Source organism: Schistocerca cancellata, chromosome 1, assembly GCF_023864275.1.
Source record: "Schistocerca cancellata isolate TAMUIC-IGC-003103 chromosome 1, iqSchCanc2.1, whole genome shotgun sequence".
Classification (NCBI taxonomy): Eukaryota; Metazoa; Arthropoda; class Insecta; order Orthoptera; family Acrididae; genus Schistocerca; species Schistocerca cancellata.
Window position 1 is genome coordinate 188,120,714 of NC_064626.1, and position 17,801 is coordinate 188,138,514.

Here is a 17,801-nt window from a genome sequence, read left to right on the forward strand (position 1 = left end):
GTTTGTCGGAAAATCACGCCATGGAGTATGACCGCACGAGGATTCTGGTACAGACGTCGAGATACTGGGACAGCGTTGTTAGAGAGGCCATCGAAATACGCACCAATGACGACCTCATAAACCGTGACTGTGGCTATAATCTTAGCAAGGCTTGGGAACCAGCGATTGGGTTAATCAAGAGTAAATCAAGCAAACGTATAGTTGTGACGACCACGGCGGACAGAGCCATCACACCGACGTCATCTCAGACGCCGTCGCAATCTGTTCCACCGCACGAACGTGGCGCGGGGCGCGGACGGCGGAGGGAGCGCGCCGCGAGCGGAGGGTATTTAAATCGGCCGCCGCCGCGACCGAACCCAGTTCCCTCTGAGCAGCCATAGCGTACGGATCTCCGTGCCGGCACGTTAACAGAAGCTCAGTCTGTCAGTTCACCTGATGATGGCGACATGTATGATCGCCGAAATATTGTGCCCGTTGGACACTATAGACCGGCAGCACACCCGTGGATATTTTGATTATCAAATACGCCGGGAGAAACTCAAGAATCACATTCCTAGGTCCACTGTTTCCGATGTGACAGTGAAGTGGGAACGTGAAGGGACAAGTCCAGTACAAAAGCGTACAGGCCGACCTCGCCTGTTCACTAACAGAGACTGCCAACAGTTTGGAAATTTGTCGTAACGCCTATGGGACCAAACTGCTGAGGTCATCGGTCCCTAGACTTACGCACTACTTAATCTAACTTAAACTAACTTACGCAAACGACAGCACACACACCCATGCCCGAGGGAGGACTCGAACCTCCGACGGGGGAAGGCGCGCGAACCGTGACAAGGCGCCCTTAGACCGCACCGTTACCCCGCGCGGCCGCCCGACAGTTGAAGGGGGTCACAATGTGTAATAGGTAGACATCTATCCAGACCATCGCACAGGAATTCCAAACTGCATATGGGTCCACTGCAAGTACTGTGCCATTGAGGCGGGAAGTGAGAAAACTTGGATTTCATGGCCGAGCGGCTGCTCGTAAGCCACACACCACGACGGTAAGTACCAAACGACGCCTCGCTTGGTGCAAGGAGTGTAAACATTGGACGATTGAACAGTGGATGGACGGTCGTGTGGAGTAACGAAATACGGTACAGAATGTAGCGATCCGATGGCAGTGTGTGGATATGGCGAACGCCCGGTGGACGTCATCTACTAGCGTGTGTAGTGCCAATAGTAAAATTCGGAGGCGTAGGTGTTATGGTGTGGTCATGTTTTTCATGGAGGGGGCTTGCACCACTTGTTGTTTGGCGTGGCACTATCACAGCACAGGCCTACAATGATGTTTTAAGCACCTTCTTGCTTCCTACTGTTGAAGAGCAATTCGGAGATGGCGATTGCACTTTTCAACGCGATCGAGCACCTGCTCATAACGCGCGGCCTGTTAAGGAGTGGTTACACGACAATAACATCCCTGTAATGGACTGGCCCGCACAGAGTCCTGACCTGAATCCTTTGGGATGTTTTGGAACGCCGACTTCGTGCTATGCCTCAGCGATCGACATAATTTAGCAAACAGCGAAACCTCTAACCTTTTGCGCAAAGACGTTGTATACCGACTCAAGAAGGTGCAGTTATCGTCATTACACTTCCAGTTAAATCACAGAACGTGCAACATAAGAAACGTCTACATAACGCGATACACCATAACTGTAGCTGAAGGGAAAATCCAAAAAGACGCGATAATAAGATCTCAGAAGCAATAATCCGGTTTCCCATCACAGAAGGAGGCAGTTCAATACTGTCATTACATATGAGCCACGAACGGCAGGAATTTTCAACTCATGCGCTTCTGGAAGGAGAAGTAATTATATGTACAAAAAGCCGAATGAAGTTTATCAACGTGCTAATCATTAGACTCTATACAAAATTATAGCATATCAATGAAAGTGCCTATCATAATGAAAAGCGACAACAACAGAAATACACGTTCATCATGCATGAGCCGGCCGCGGTAGCCGAGCGGTTCTAGGCGCTTCAGTCCGGATCCACGTGGCTGCTACAGTCGCAGGTTCCAATCCTGCCTCAGGCATGGGTGTGTGTGATGTCCTTAGGTTTAAGTAGTTCTAAGTCTAGGGGACTGCGGAACTCAGAAGTCCCATAATGCTCAGAGCAATTTGAACCATCATGCATGAAATATATTTCAATATTCTCTTGCTTTCAGAGGGATAAGCTGCAGTTACATATATATGCGAAAGTGTTTCTTCATGAATTTCTTATGTGAGTCAGTTACATACGGTTGTTTCTACATTTATTTCAACATCATTAGTATCCCTTAACAATTTACTAATGCTTGAAACACAAAACTATAATAATAATTATTTCGTTAATTAAGAAGGGAAGGCTACATCAACATCGATTGCACCCGTACCATATTTCTATGCACCAGAAATTTGAACGTTGTGTGCAGTTCTGCCAGTGGGCACAAGAGAAATTACGGGACGATGACAGATGTTTTGCACGCGTTGTATTTAGCGACGAAGCGTCATTCACCAACAGCGGTAACGTAAACCGGCATAATATGCACTATTGGGCAACGGAAAATCCACGATGGCTGCGACAAGTGGAACATCAGCGACCTTGGCGGGTTAATGTATGGTGCGGCATTACGGGAGGAAGGATAATTGGCCCTCATTTTATCGATGGCAATCTAAATGGTGCAATGTATGCTGATTTCCTACGTATTGTTCTACCGATGTTACTACAAGATGGTTCGCTGCATGACAGAATGACGATGTACTTCCAACATGATGGATGTCCGGGACACAGCTCGCGTGCGGTTGAAGCGGTATTGAATAGCATATTTCATGACACTTGGATTGGTCGTCGAAGCACCACACCATGGCCCGCACGTTCACGGTATCTGACGTCCCCGGATTTCTTTCTGTGTGGGAAAGTTGAAGGATATTTGCTATCGTGATCTACCGACAACGCCTGACAACATGCGTCAGCGCATTGTCAATGCATGTGCGAACATTACGCAAGGCGAACTACTCGCTGTAGAGAGGAATGTCGTTACACGTATTGCCAAATGCATTGAAGTTGACGGACATCATTTTGAGCATTTATTGCATTAATGCGGTATTTACAGGTAATCACCTAGTAACAGCATGCGTTCTCAGAAATAATAAGTTCACAAAGGTACATGTATCACATTGGAACAATCGAACAGAATGTTCAAACGTACCTACGTTCTGTATTTTAATTTAAAAAACCTACCTGTTACCAACTGTTCGTCTAAAATTGTGAGCCATATTTTTGTGACTAGAACAGCGCCATGTATCACAAAGCGAAAAAAGTGGTCCAACTAAAACATTAATATTTCTTTACGTACTTCACGAATTTTTAATAAAAATGGGGGTTCCTATTTTAAAAAAAAACGCAATTGATATCCATTCGACCTATGGCAGCGCGATCTAGCGGGCCAACCATAGCGTCATCTGGTTTCCCCCTTCAAGTCAGACGAGTTTCGTTCTTTTTAGTTTTTTTACACTTATTTCGTGAGATATTTGGTCCGGTCACGATCAGTGGACCACCCTGTATGTTAAAACTCGAAGCCGGGATCTCCTGCTTACATGGCAGATGCTCTGTCCATCTGAGCCACCGAGGTCACTGAAGATATAGCGACTCCAGAGGCTATCTCGCGCATGCCTCCTGGCGCCACAAGCCCATATCTATTATGTTTCGTCGAATAGTTCGCACGCGCTGACACTTGTTGATAACCCAGCACTGAAATCTGCAATCGTTTGGGGAAGGGTTGTCCGTCTGTCACGCTGAACGTTTCTCTTCAGTCATCGTTGTTCCTGTTTTTGCAGGATGCTTTTCCAACCGCACCGATGTCGGAGATTTGATGTTTGATGCTATACCATATTCCTGATATACACGGTACACCCTGAAATGGTCGTACGGGAAAATCCCCACTTCAACGTTACCTCGGAGAAGCTGTGTCCCATCGCTCGTACGCCGACTGTAACACCACGTTCAGACTCATTTAAATCTTGATAACCTGCCATTGAAACAGCAGTAACTGATCTAACAACTGCGCCAGACACTTATATAGGCGTTGCCGACCGCAGCGCTACATTCTGTTCGTCTACATATCTCTGTATTTGAATACGCATGCCAATACCAGGTTCTTTGGCGCTTTGGTATAATATTACGTGACTAGTTGTGGTCACAAATGAAATGCTACATTTTCGTCACAGCCACGGAGAAACAAAGGGCAACAGAGATCACAGAGTTTCACATAAGGTCACCACTCAGTTGTGGAAGAGAACACAGTATGTGGGTAGTTTACCATTTACTGTTCAGGCCACTTTTATAACAGATATTCCAGTTGTGTAACAGGAGGAACAGTAGAGTTTCTGGTTCGGGTCCAGTAGTACGCAGTGATTGGTGGCTACTGACCTGGGGATGCCGGCCTGGAACCAGGGCGCAGAGAGTAGCTGCTCGGCCTCCGGCCTCCTGGCGAGGCTGTCCTGTCGCTCCGGCAGCGGCGGCGGCGGCGACGCCCAGCCGTCGGAGCTGCTGCTGCCGCCGCTCAGCTGGGGGGCATGGCGCGGCGTCGCCACCGGCGCGCGCTTCTCTGGCGTAGGCGGCGGCGTCCGTGCGTGCGGCGGGCTGTCGACATCCATCACTATTTGTAGCGACCGTGCCAGGAAGGGAGCACCGGAGTACAGATCTCAATTAACTGACAGGGAAGGCAGTGTGTTAAATTCTCACTTCAGTACAGAGACGGTGTTGATATTAAAATTTCCGTTTTATTATGTTAATACATTTTTTCCACTATCAAAGATTACTGCTTTGGTATGGTGTTGTCAAACTTTACAAAATCAACATATCGCACAATGCTGCAAGTAGCCTTTTTAGGGGTGATTTATTATTAATTTCTTTACTTTTGGTACATACTTTACTAAAACAAACATTAAGGAGGAACTTGTACCAATACTTGTCTTTAAAGCCTTTATGGAGCTCTATTGTTGTGTGTTGTCTTTTCAAATGGATTGATACGAGGCGCCGTTGGCACTGGTCGCTTTCCTGTAGTCATTTATCATCTCTGCAGTCGACTCTGTATCGCGTGGCCGCGGTTTTCCTCTTTGGTCGCTTTTCGCTATTTAAGCGAACGTCGCTGTGGGGAGAGCGAAGTTTTTGGTCGGTTGGTTGGCGCTCCAGTGTGCAGTCTGTTTGTCGGCGGTCACTCTTTGCATATGCTCTGCCCCTTTCTGTGACGTAGGCAGTGGGGCTACAGACGGAGACGTGCACGCGTTCGGGAGTGTGTAATGCGTGTAGTGAGAGGGCGATCGTCTCATCTGTGCTGTTAAACGATGTGAACATGTGAAACCAGCTTTCGGATGTATCAGCCTGCAACCGCATACGCTACAGAATCAAGCGGTTAGGACTATTCAGGTTCTTAAAGTCCTGCTGTATATACGTATAATGAGTTTCGTGCTGTTGGCATTTAAGGGCTCTCCCATTATTTGGACGTCCATGTTATGTTTCCTGTTGACCACTGATGCAGAACTTATTGAATAGTGCTTTGGCTGCTTTTGGACGCACTTGAGATACTGGCAAGGAGTGTATATCTAAGTGGGTGCCTGTGCACTCCGAAATATCTACAGGTTTGATTTTCTGGCAGCCGGCCGGAGTGGCCAAGCGGTTCTAGGCGCTTCAGTCTGGAACCGCGTGACCGCTACGGTCGCAGGTTCGAATCCTACCTCGTGCATGGATGTGTGTGATGTCCTTAGGTTAGTTAGGTTTAAGTAGTTCTAAGTTCTAGGGGACTGATGACCTCCGCGCGTAACTCCCATAGTGCTCAGAGCCAGCCATTTTCCAGCACTTCTTCCTGCCTTTTGTTAGTAAGGTTAATCCACCTAGAGATTTATGACATTGTTTTTCTCCTTGTATGTAACTGTTATTTAGAAAGATAGACAGAGTATGTGTTCTTGTTTCTACACATTCTGCAGTGTTCTTACGGTGAATTTTTATGTATTGTGGTTCCTGTGCAAAGGGAGGGTGAGCTGTTGTTGTAGAGAGTGATTGCAAAGGAATTAAACTGGCTGCAAAGAGTAATTGTATTCCTGTTTTGAAATTTTCCTGATGTTTGAAGGATTGTGTTATCCAGGATACTGCCAATTGCTGTGTTGTTTTATGTTGTTTTTTCAGTGGTATAATCAGCGGTGCACATTGTCCTTTGTAGCTGGTCGTTTAACTGGGGAACGACGCCTTGGCGGCGGCCAGTTTGGATTGGAATCGATAACGCGGTCGCTGTGTTTACCAGTAGAATTAATTTAAGTATCTTATTATCTGTTACAAGTGACGCCGAGGCATTCATCTTTCCTTCTTCACCGTTCCTTTTAGCTTTCATTCAGGCTCGATCTGAGTTGTAGTTTTCGTGCACCTCTGATGTGCCATTACCTGTTACTGGAATTTTGTAATACCTGAAAGATGTCTTTCATTGTACTTGGTTATTAATGTCTTATACTGAAAGAGAAATTGGGAGTTGTTCCTGCTGTTATATTTTAACAGTTATCCTGTTTCTGTGGAAGTTTTTCTCGGTAAACCATTTATTGTCTGTATGGTTCTTAAGATTTATGTAAAGAGAGTTATAAATTGATTATTGTTTGTCGTGGGCTTTGACGCCCATAGAAATTTTGTCTTTTTAGTAATGTTTCAAATTTTGCGCAATTATGTATTTTATTCTGGGGTAAAGCAATTTGCTGTTGTCATGCAATTGCTACATAAAATCTGTTGGAAACTACAAGCCAGAGTGTGTGTTTGATTGGTAATTATTGCCTTGTCTTCACTGAGTTGAAGTATCCTTGAACGTGTGTCCACGTAAGATGGATAAACTGCGCAATGAAGCAATTACAATTGCATTTCAAAATGGTGAAACTGTTGACTTCATTAATGTGGAGAGACAGTACTATTAAATCACCTTCTCATGCTCATTAAGTAAGGCTTGTTTTACTACATGAATATTTTTATTACATGCAACGTATCTCTGAACTGTGGATAAGTCCGACCAACAGGCATTACATGCATTGATCAAAAATGATAGTGCATTGAGAATGGCTAGTTTGTAGCTGTAATCTAGATCTGCCAATCAAAATTCCAAAGGACGACTGATAGCTGAAATCTATTATTTGCAAAACAAATAGGCATCCCTGCAGCAGAGAAGCAGCAGAAAATGTTGAAAACAAATAAGTCTCCGGGTCAGGAAGGAATCTTAATTCGGTTTCACACAGAGTACTCTACGGCATTGACCCTTTACCAAACTAGGATTTATCGCCTCTCACCCCATGGAAACTCCCAAGCAACTGGAAAAAAGCGAAGGTGACTCATGCAAATGAATACGAGTAAGAAGGGTAAATTAATGCACGCTCAGATTTGCAGACCAATATCTTTAACATCGATATACTGCAGAATTCCTGAACACAGTCTCACTTCATCGTGCGAAACTCAGCTTTCTCTTTTACCACATGGCTACCGCGAACCTTGGATGGAGAGTAACTGGCAGATTATATATTCTTAGATTTCCAGAAAGCGTTTGATACTGTGACCCACTGTAGACTGTTAACGAACTTCCGAGCATGCGGATTAGGTTCCCAGATATATGAGCGACTCCAAGACTTCTTAAATAATAGAAATCAATACGTTGTACTCAACGGCGAGTATTGACCAGAGACGTGAGTGGAAATTTGGAAATTTGTGGAAAGGACTATGGTTACCAAACCGCTGAGGTCATCGTTTCTTAGGCTTACGCACTATTTAAACTAACTTACGCTAATGACAACACACACACACCCATGCTCGAAGGAGGACTCGAACCTCTGACTGGGGAGTCGCGCGAACCGTGGCAAGACGCCTGAGACCTAACGGCTACCCCGCACGGCAGACGTGAGTGCCCCAGAGAAGTGTGAGAGGACTACACAAGTTCACACGTAAGGTCAGTAGTAGGCGAAGGGAATGGTCGTCTTCGTTTATTGCCAGAATCTAGGAAAGTGAAGCCGATACATGAAGGTGACCGCATACAAAACATTAGTACGACCTATTCTTGAGCATTGCCGGAGTCTTTGGGATCCCCAAATGGTCTGATTAAATGAACACATCGAGGCAATTAGATGTCCTTTCCACGAATCTCTGATGAGAAAATTGTGAGAATCGGCATCTGAAGCTAACTGAAGAGCAATTCGACTGCCGCCAATGTACATTTCACGTAAGGCACCATCTCTTCTACTAAACAAGTGCGCATACATCTTGAGAGCCCATATTTACTGCTGATTTTTCCTTCTTTGCTCACTTTTCCTTCTTTGCTCACTTTTCCTTCTTTTAGTCCATATTACCTATTCCAAAAATAGGGAAACCAAAGAGCTTGCAGTACAAGAGATGTATTTCACAGTGTCGAAGATGGCCAAGTGCGCAGAGCTCTCAAGGTATGCGTTATGGAGTTCACATTTACTAGAGATTTTTCTTGTTTTAGGCCATACTAACCCCTCTGAACGTTGCCTACCTACAACCTTACCAGCAACAGTGTCGGTACGTGCATTGCACTGTCAGAATTATCAGAACAATTTTCGCTTACTACTTTCGACACGATCCTTCCACGATCAGGGTCCTTTACTTTAACATCTACCCGTCTCCTCCATCGAAGTACGTTTGTAATATCACCATGTATATATGACGACGACCTCGTTGGGCCAGTCTAATCACAGTCTGTTTTGTTTTGTTCTTCCCCTATCGTTACGTCAGTGTTTGGCTTACTTTCATAGCTGTTGCAGTTCTCTTTGCAAACATAACCAAACAAGGGATCACCTTTTTTTCTGAAATCCGAGCTTCACCGTACACACGAATCCTCAAGCTGATCTGTGCAGCAGGTTTTTATCCTTCCATTTCCCTTCAAATGGCTCTGAGCACTATGCGACTTAACTTCTGAGGTCATCAGTCGCCTAGAACTTAGAACTAATTAAACCTAACTAACCTAAGGGTATCAGACACATCCATGCCCGAGGCAGGATTTGAACCTGCGACCGTAGCGGTCGCTCGGCTCCAGACTGTAGCGCCTAGAACCGCACGGCCAATCAGGCCGGCGTTTCCCTTCACATGTTGATTGTGCACCAGGCGTCGCACTGGACACGGTCTCAAATGAAACTGAAGTGAATAAAGACAAAAAAAATGACAGTAACCAAATAATTAAGAAACAGACGTCTACTTAAACAAAGCGAAATAACAGCACCAGTTACACGAAGAAAACTCAAGCGCGAGCGTTAGCCTTGCTGTGCGGCTACCAGCACAAGCGCAGCCCATCACTGGATAGGTTCCCGTGGTCACTAGGTAATCAAAGACTCTAATTAGCTGTCAGTACCAAAGAATCGTCTCCCCAGTGTCGTAACAATGTTCCGTACGCCATGGAGCGGATGGTGGCTTGTGGAGAATGTATGTAAATGTAGATGTTGTTGTTGTTGTTGTTGTTGTAGTCTTCAGTCCAGAGTGGTTTCATGCAGCTCTTCATGCTACTCTATCCTGTGCCTCTTTATCTCCGAATAACTACTGCACCCTACATCCTTCTGAATCTGCAAAGCGTACTCATCTATTGATCTCTCTTTATGATTGTAACCCTCCACGCTTCCCTTCAGTACTAAATTGGTGAGCCCTTGATGCCTACCAAAGGACACATTCTTCTAGTCAAATAGTGCGATAAATTCCTCTTCTCCCCCAATTCCGTTCAGTACTTCCTCATTAGTTATGTGATCAACCCATCTAATCTGCAGCATTCTTCTGTAGCACAACAGTTCGAGAGTTTCTATTCGATTCCTGTCTAAACTGTTTATCGCCCATGTTTCATTTCCATACAAGGATACACTCCACACAAATACATTCAGAAAAGACTGACACTTAAATCAATACTCGGTGTTAATAAATTTATCGTCTTCAGAAACGTTTTTCTTGGCATTCCCAGTATGCATTTCATATCGTCTCTACTTGGTCGATCATCAATTACTTACCTCGACAACTAGCAAAATATATTTACTATTATACGTGTCCCACTTTGTAATCTAATACCGTCAGCGTCACCTGATTTAATTCGACTGAATTCCACTGTCCTCGTTTTGCAATTTCTGGTGTTTATCTTTCAAGTCCTTTGCCGTCTCTGACAGAATTACAATGTCATCGGCGAACCTCAAGGTTTTTATTTCTTCTCCATGGATTTTAATGCCTACTCCGAACTTTTCTTTTGTTTCCTTTATTGCTTGCTCAATATACAGATTGAATAACATCGGGGATAGGCTACAACCCTGTCTCACTCCCTTCCCAACCACTGCTTCCCTTTCATACCCCTCGACTCTTATAACTGCCATCTGCTTTCTGTAAAAATTGTAAATATTTGTTTTGACGATGGCATTATGGCCTTATCACATTAGGACATGGTGTAAAAAAGATCTAAGGATGGTCATTACGGACTGAAACCGGTCATCGTCTAACGACTTCATATTGTGATCAAAGACTAGAATAAAATACATTAGACAATAAGTAAATTTTTGCGAAATTAATACCCTCGTATTACAAGGTGTTCTCCATGATGTGATCCACCCACTGTGTCGGCTTACCTGTCGCAACCCGGGGGCAGCCTGCTGGCGTCGGCGGCGGGGGTGGAGGCGCCGCGGGGGCAGTGCTCGGCGGCCAGCAGCGGCCGGCTGTCCTCGGAGTGGCCGCCGCCGCCCCCGCCGCCCCCACCGCCCCCCTGCAGGCCCAGCCGCTTGACGAGTGCCGGCTTGTCGCCGAGGCGGCGGTACGAGTTGAGGTCGGTGGGCGAGTTGCTCTCGTCGCTGCTGGGCGAGTCGTCCGTCAGTGCCGCCATCGATCGGCCGCCGCCTAGAGGGCGCATCTCCAGCTCGTCACCCGACTTCTGCGGAACACCATATTTGGATGCCTGTGTTATTCTGAATTACAATGAAATGTTCCTTCGGACACGAATGCAAGTCAAAAGTAACAGGCACTGAGGCAACAACAGCCGTTACGAAATACACGAAAGGTTCAAATGATTCAAATGGCGCTAAGCAATATGGGCCTTAACATCTGAGGTCATCAGTTCCCTGGACTTACAACTACTTAAACCTAAGTAACTTACGGACACCCGGTTGGCCGTGCGGTCTAACGCACGCCTATCCGGGTGGGAAGAAGCGCCGGTCCCCGGCAAGAATCCGCCAGGCGGATTTGTGTCGAGTTCCGGTGAAGCGGCCAGTCTGTGGATGGTTTTTAGGCGGTTTTCCATCTGCCTCGGCGAATGCGGGCTGGTTCCCCTTATTCCACGTTACACTATGTCGGCGATTGCTGCGCAAACAAGTTCTCCACGTACGCGTACACCACCGTTACTATACCGCGCAAACATAGGGGTTACACTCGTCTGGTGTGAGACGTTCCCTTGGGGGTCCACCGGGGTCCGAACCGCACAACAGCACTGGGTTCGGTGTGGGGCGGCGGGGAGGTGAAGTGGACTGCGGCAGTCGTCATAGGGTTGTGGACCACTGCCACTGCGGCGGGGACGGAGCCTCTCCGTCATTGCTAGGTCCCCGGTTAACGCAGAATACAATACAATACAACCTATCGACATCACAAACATCCATGCCGGAGGCAGGATTCGAACCTGAGTCCGTAGCAGCACCGCGGTTCCGGACTGAAGCGCCTAGAACCTCTCCGCCACATCGACCGGCTACACGAAAAGTGGAAAATATCGCTATAGCAAGCAGAAATCTACTAACACCAGTACTGCTGGCCCTTATTTTGATCAGAACCCAAGTGGAATCTTTCTACACGTCGATCAGGACCCTGAAGACAGCGTAGCAAATCGCTGAAACTGCTAGCCAAATAAAATAAGTTTGGAAACTATGCGGGTGAAAGGTGTTTCATTTTACACCCCACATGAAATATATTTGCAGTTGGAATATGGACAACCATCAGCAGTATAATGGCTAGGGACGTCCAACACGACAATAGCCGTGTTGACCGGGGCTGCATGCATGACCCCGCGATTTGTCGAGCATTTCCGCGCTCATCGCGCCCAGTCTGGGCCGCTAAATTACATCTCAATCCCACAGGGTCAGATGCAGCAATCAGCTTTCCTGCAGTTTGCTTACCTACAGGATCAATAACAAAAGCAAAACGAGAATAATGGAATGTAGTAGAATTAAATCGGGTGATGCTGCAGCATTTAGATTAGGAAGTGAGTGCTTAAAGTAGTAAATGAGTTTTGCTGTTTGGGGCGCAAAATAACTGATGATGATCGAAGTAGAAAGGATATAAAATGTAGACTGATAATGGCAAGGAAAGCATTTCTGAACAAGAGAAATTTGTTAACATTGAGTATAGATTTGCCAGGATGTCGTTTCTGAAAGTATTTGTAGGTATTGTAGCCATGTATGGAAGTGAAACGTGGACGATAAATAGTTTAAACAAGAAGAGAATAGAAGCTTTCGAAATGTGGTGCTGCAGAGGAATGCTGAAGATTAGATGGGTAGATCACGTAACTAATGAGGAGGTATTGAATAGAATTGGACAGAAGAGAAATTTGTGGCACAACTTGATTAGAAGAAGGGATCGGTTGGTAGGGCATATTCTGAGGCATCAAGGGCTCACCAATTTAGTATTGGATGGCAGCATGGCGGGTAAAAATCGTAGAGGGAGACAAGAGATGAATACACTAAACAGATTCAGAAGGATGTAGATTGCAGTAGGTACTGCGAGATGAAGAAGTTTGCACAGGATAGAGTAGCATGAGAGCTGCATCAAACCAGTCTCTGGACTGAAGACCAAAACAACACAGGATAAATGAGTGGCTATATGTAGCATGCTTGTCGACTCTTTACTTCATCGAACCGAGCAAGTTTTCCGTGCTAGACGAGATTTTACAAGTTATCAGATATATTTCCCGCTTTGACATTTATTGTCCGCTGTGTTCAAATAAGGGAATAAGTGGAAAAGCAGTAGCTTCAGCAGTTTGCCTGGAAAGTGATGAGTGTCCGTCAGTAAGGCGCGTACCTCCCTGCTTGCGGCCCCCAAACAGCCCCTTTCACTGCTACGTACGAAATACTGCGTCCTTCATCGCCTGTACTAGGACTATTCGTTTATCAAGGTCCGCTCACTCGCGAAATAGAAATTACAGTGAAAGTCAAAAATGTTTTATTTGCAATTGTTAGCTAAACCTTCCTGCTACTTCTCTACATAGTCGCCGCTCCGACCATGTCTGTGCCAAAATGTTGCCTTCACAGGCAGCATTTCATCTGAGGAGTGATGAAACTCTGAGGGAGACAAGTTCGGGAGCTATGGTTGGTGATCAAACACTTCCCATAGATATCGCTTCTGCAGCGTCCTTATTCCCCCTGCGGTGTGCGGCCGAGAACTGTCGTGAAGAAGGAAATACATGACAGTTACGTTTCGTGTGCAGCTAGAAATCAGGCGAAATCTCACAGTTCGTACTCATATTTGGTGGGAGACAATATTTTATAAGCACCTTTACGCGCTCACTGCGCGCACGGAATTGATGAAAGCTGACGTGATCGATGGACATACCAGAGACACTGCCCAAAACATCTGCGCACAGCTTCGTCACATTTTCACTTTCGTTTCCATTTCACGACAGACCGGAGTAGCCCGTGTACAGTTCCGCGCCCTGAGATCACAGCAGTGCTCTCTGGCCGTGACACGAGATGCCTTCCAACCCCTGGCGCCTGTTATCGGTTCTCGGAGCTCGTCTCCCCAGATCGATGCGTCACCGCGTGGCTTCGCAGCCACCTCCCCCCATCCCTTTCCCCGCTTCTTCGATCCTTCTCGACTTATTACGAATTTCTTTTCTTCCTTGCCTTCTGTAAGCCGATTACAGAAGCTGATACAGATTACGCTGATTATGTATCGGGTGGCTCCCATTCCCACGCGACGGGATCTGCGAAAATACTGAGAAGGGAGGATATTGGAGACGAAGTTATCTTCTGGTAATCCCGAAACGACATCTGTTCCGTGCCCATAACCTGCCGGATTTGCTTCTGATTCCATTTTTGCCTGCCGTTTTCGCTCCCAGACGCACACTCCTGCAGTTACTTGCCAAGCTGCGCCACCTGGGAAGTAATGTTCCTCAGCCAAAAATGTAAGGTAACTCATATACCGGCAAAATTTTTGAATGATCCCGTACCACCTGCAGCTGTCAATTTTTGGTTCATTTTCTGTGCTACAGTACTATTTTTGCCACAGGATATTTTTAAGTATGTAATCACAATTTTTGATCTTCATAATCTGCTACGCTCCGATCCAAGTAGTAAATCTAAACTCCTCCTGGTTTAGAAAATTTCAGATGAGCAGGAAGTTGATAGCTGCCTTCGTACGAATGCGTACGAACCATATTTCAACTCTTTTCCACTTCCATCAGAGAGGCATCAAGTTTAAACCTTTCTGTGACCCACAGAAAAAGAAGAGACGTAAAACACTTGTTGTTTTCCTGCCGTTTCTTCGAAGCGTAGTAGAACCGTTTACTGCAAAACACGTGAAACTGAATTGACCATCCAACAAGTTTTACTGTATTTGAAGATCATCAAAAATACATAGCCCTTTTTTTATTATATGCGACTAGCAACATATACGTATGAAATTTGGTGTCCTTTCTGTGGTTGTGTACTCGCTTTAATGTCCAAGTGTCACCAAAATTTTGTTTACCTTATGCGAAAGTTGAAAAAAAATGGCTCTGAGCACTATGGGACTTAACGTCTGAGGTCATCAGTCCCGTAGAACTTAGAACTACTTAAACCTAACTAACCTAAGGACATCACATACATCCATGCCCGAGGCAGGATTCGATCCTGCGACCGCAGTGGTCGCGCGGTTCCAGACTGAAGCGCCTAGAACTGCTCGGCCACCCCGGCCGGGGAAGAGTTGACAAACGAAGCTTCTTCACCGGTTATCGTCCTTAAACTTCTCTCAGCCTTCGATGATCTGATCGATATCAGATTTCGCCATAACGTTAATTACCGAGCCACTTTCCTCAGCTGGTGACTTTATTTATGTTTTGTAATAAACATAACAAAATTTCTGTTTTTTGCAGCTAAAATTTTATTCTTTAGTACCTTATATGTTTCGCCTATCCATGTTACGCAGCTTAAGTGACATTCATTTTTTTGTCCCGTTCATGCAACCATTTGCTGTTCTACATCTGCCATATATACATAGTAGAAACTTAGAAAACTAGAGGAAACCTGTACTCTGTGAATTTAGCACATATATAACAAAAAAAGGTTCCATGAACAGGGCACAAATATGAATGCCACTGAAGATGCCTAACATGAATAGACTAAACATGTCTGGCACTCGACGCCAGTTGCAAAAGACGAAGTTTTCTTAACTTTATGACAAATCATAATTTCACCATGTCCTTGTACCTGACATTTGGTCGTCCTCTAGGTCTTCTACATCTACATCCACATCCATGCTCCGCAAGCCACCTGACGGTGTGTGGCGGAGGGTACCTTGAGTACCTCTATCGGTTCTCCCTGCTATTCCAGTCTCGTATTGTTCATGGAAAGAAAGATTGTCGGTATGCCTCTGTGTGGGCTCTAATCTCTCGGATTTTATCCTCATGGTCTCTTCGCGAGATATACGTAGGTGGGAGCAATATACTGCTTGACTCCTCGGTGAAGGTATGTTCTCGAAACTTCAACAAAAGCCCCTACCGAGCTACTGTGCGTCTCCCCTGCAGAGTCTTCCACTGGAGTTTATCTATCATCTCCGTAACGCTTTCGCGATTACTAAATGATCCTGTAACGAAGCACGCTGCTCTCCGTTGGATCTTCTCTCTCTGTTCTCTCAACCCTATATGGTACGGATCCCACAGCGGTGAACAGTATTCAAGCAGTGGGCGAATAAGTGTACTGTAACCTACTTCCTTTGTTTTCGGACTGCATTTCCTTAGGATTCTTCCAATGAATCTCAGCCTGGCTTCTTCTTTACCAACGATTAATTTTCCTTTGTTTTCGGGCTGCATTTCCTTAGGATTCTTCTAATGAATCTCAGTCTGGCATCTGCGTTACCGACGATTAATTTTATATGGCCATTCCATTTTAAATCACGCCTAATGCCTACTCACGGAATACTTATAGAATTGCCGGGGTGGCCGAGCGGTTCTAGGCACTACAGTCTGGAACCGCGCGACCGCAACTGTCGCAGGTTCGAATCCTGCCTCGGGCATGGATGTGTGTGATGTCCTTAGGTTAGTTAGGTTTAAGTAGTTCTAAGTTCTAGGGGACCGATGACCTACGAAGTTAAGTCACATGGTGCTCAGAGCCATTTGAACCATTTGAACTTATAGAATTAACTTCTTCCGGTTGCTGACCTGCTATATTGTAGCTAAATGATAAAGGATCTTTCTTTCTATGTATTCGCAGCATATTACACTTGTCTACATTGAGATTCAATTGGCATTCCCTGCACCATGCGTCAATTCGCTGCAGATCCTCCTGCATTTCAGTACAATTTTCCAATGTTACCACCTCTCGATATATCACAGCATCATCCGCAAAAAGCCTCAGCGAACTTCCGATGTTATCCACAAGGTCATTTATATATATTGCGAATAACAACGGTCACACGACACTCCCCTGCAACACACCTGAAATCACTCTTACTTTGGAAGACTTCTCTCCATTGAAAATTGACATGCTGCGTTCTGTTATCTAGGAACTCTTCAATCCAATCACGCAATTGGTCCATATGCTCTTACTTTGTTCATTAGACGACTGTGGGGAACTGTATCAAACGCCTTGCAGAAGTCAAGAAACACGGCATCTACCTGTGAACCCGTGTCTATGGCACTCTGAGTCTCGTGGACGAATCGCGCTAGCTAGGTTTCACACGATCGTCTTTTTCGAAACCCATGCTGATTCCAACAGAGTAGCTTTCTAGTCGCCAGAAAAGTCATTATACTCGAAGATAATACTTGTTCCAAAATTCTGCAATTGATCGACGTTAGAGATATAAGTCTATAGTTCTGCACATCTGTTCGACGTATCTTCTTGAAAACGGGGATGACCTACGCCCTTTTCCAATCCTTTGGAACGCTACGCTCTTCTAGAGACCTACGGTACACCGCTGCAAGAAGGGCAGCAAGTTCCTTCGCGTAGTCTGTGTAAAACCGAACTGGTATCCAATCAGGTCCAGTGTCATTTCCTCTTTTGAGCGATTTTAATTGTTTTTCTATCTGTCATCTATTTCGATACCTACGAATTTTGTCATCTGAGCGACAATCTAGAGAAGGAACTACAGTGCAGTTTTCCTCTAAGAGACAGCTTTGGAAAAAGAAATTTAGTATTTCGGCCTTTAGTCTATCATCAAAAAATGTTTCAAATGGTTCTGAGCACTATGGGACTTAACATCTGTGGTCATCAGTCCCCTAGAACTTAGAACTACTTAAACCTAACTAACCTAAGGACATCACACACATCCATGCCCGAGGCAGGATTCGAACCTGCGACCATAGCAGTCGCGCGGTTCCGGACTGAGCACCTAGAACCGCGAGACCACCGCGGCCGGCTAGTCTATCATCCTCTGTTTCAGTGCCATTTAGGTCACAGAGAGTCTGGACATTTTGTTTTGATCCACCTACCGCTTTGACATAAGATCAAGATTTCTTATGTTTTTCTGCCAATTCAGTACATGAAACTACACTTTTGAATTCGTTGAACGCCACTCGCATAGCCCTCCTCACACTACATTTCGCTTCGTGT

At 45.5% G+C, this 17,801-nt stretch overlaps 1 protein-coding gene across 1 annotated transcript in view; it reads right to left on the minus strand.

The window, feature by feature from the left end:
- The window catches only part of LOC126162381 (EGFR adapter protein-like), a 1,239,193-nt gene that overhangs the window by 20,149 nt on the left and 1,201,243 nt on the right, over nucleotides 1-17,801 (minus strand). Inside the window, exons 8-9 of the mRNA XM_049918894.1 lie at nucleotides 10,716-10,948; nucleotides 4,453-4,665 (exon numbers count right to left, since the gene is read on the minus strand). Coding sequence (XP_049774851.1) covers nucleotides 4,453-4,665; nucleotides 10,716-10,948 — 446 coding nt within the window. The remainder of the gene's footprint in view (nucleotides 1-4,452; nucleotides 4,666-10,715; nucleotides 10,949-17,801) is intronic.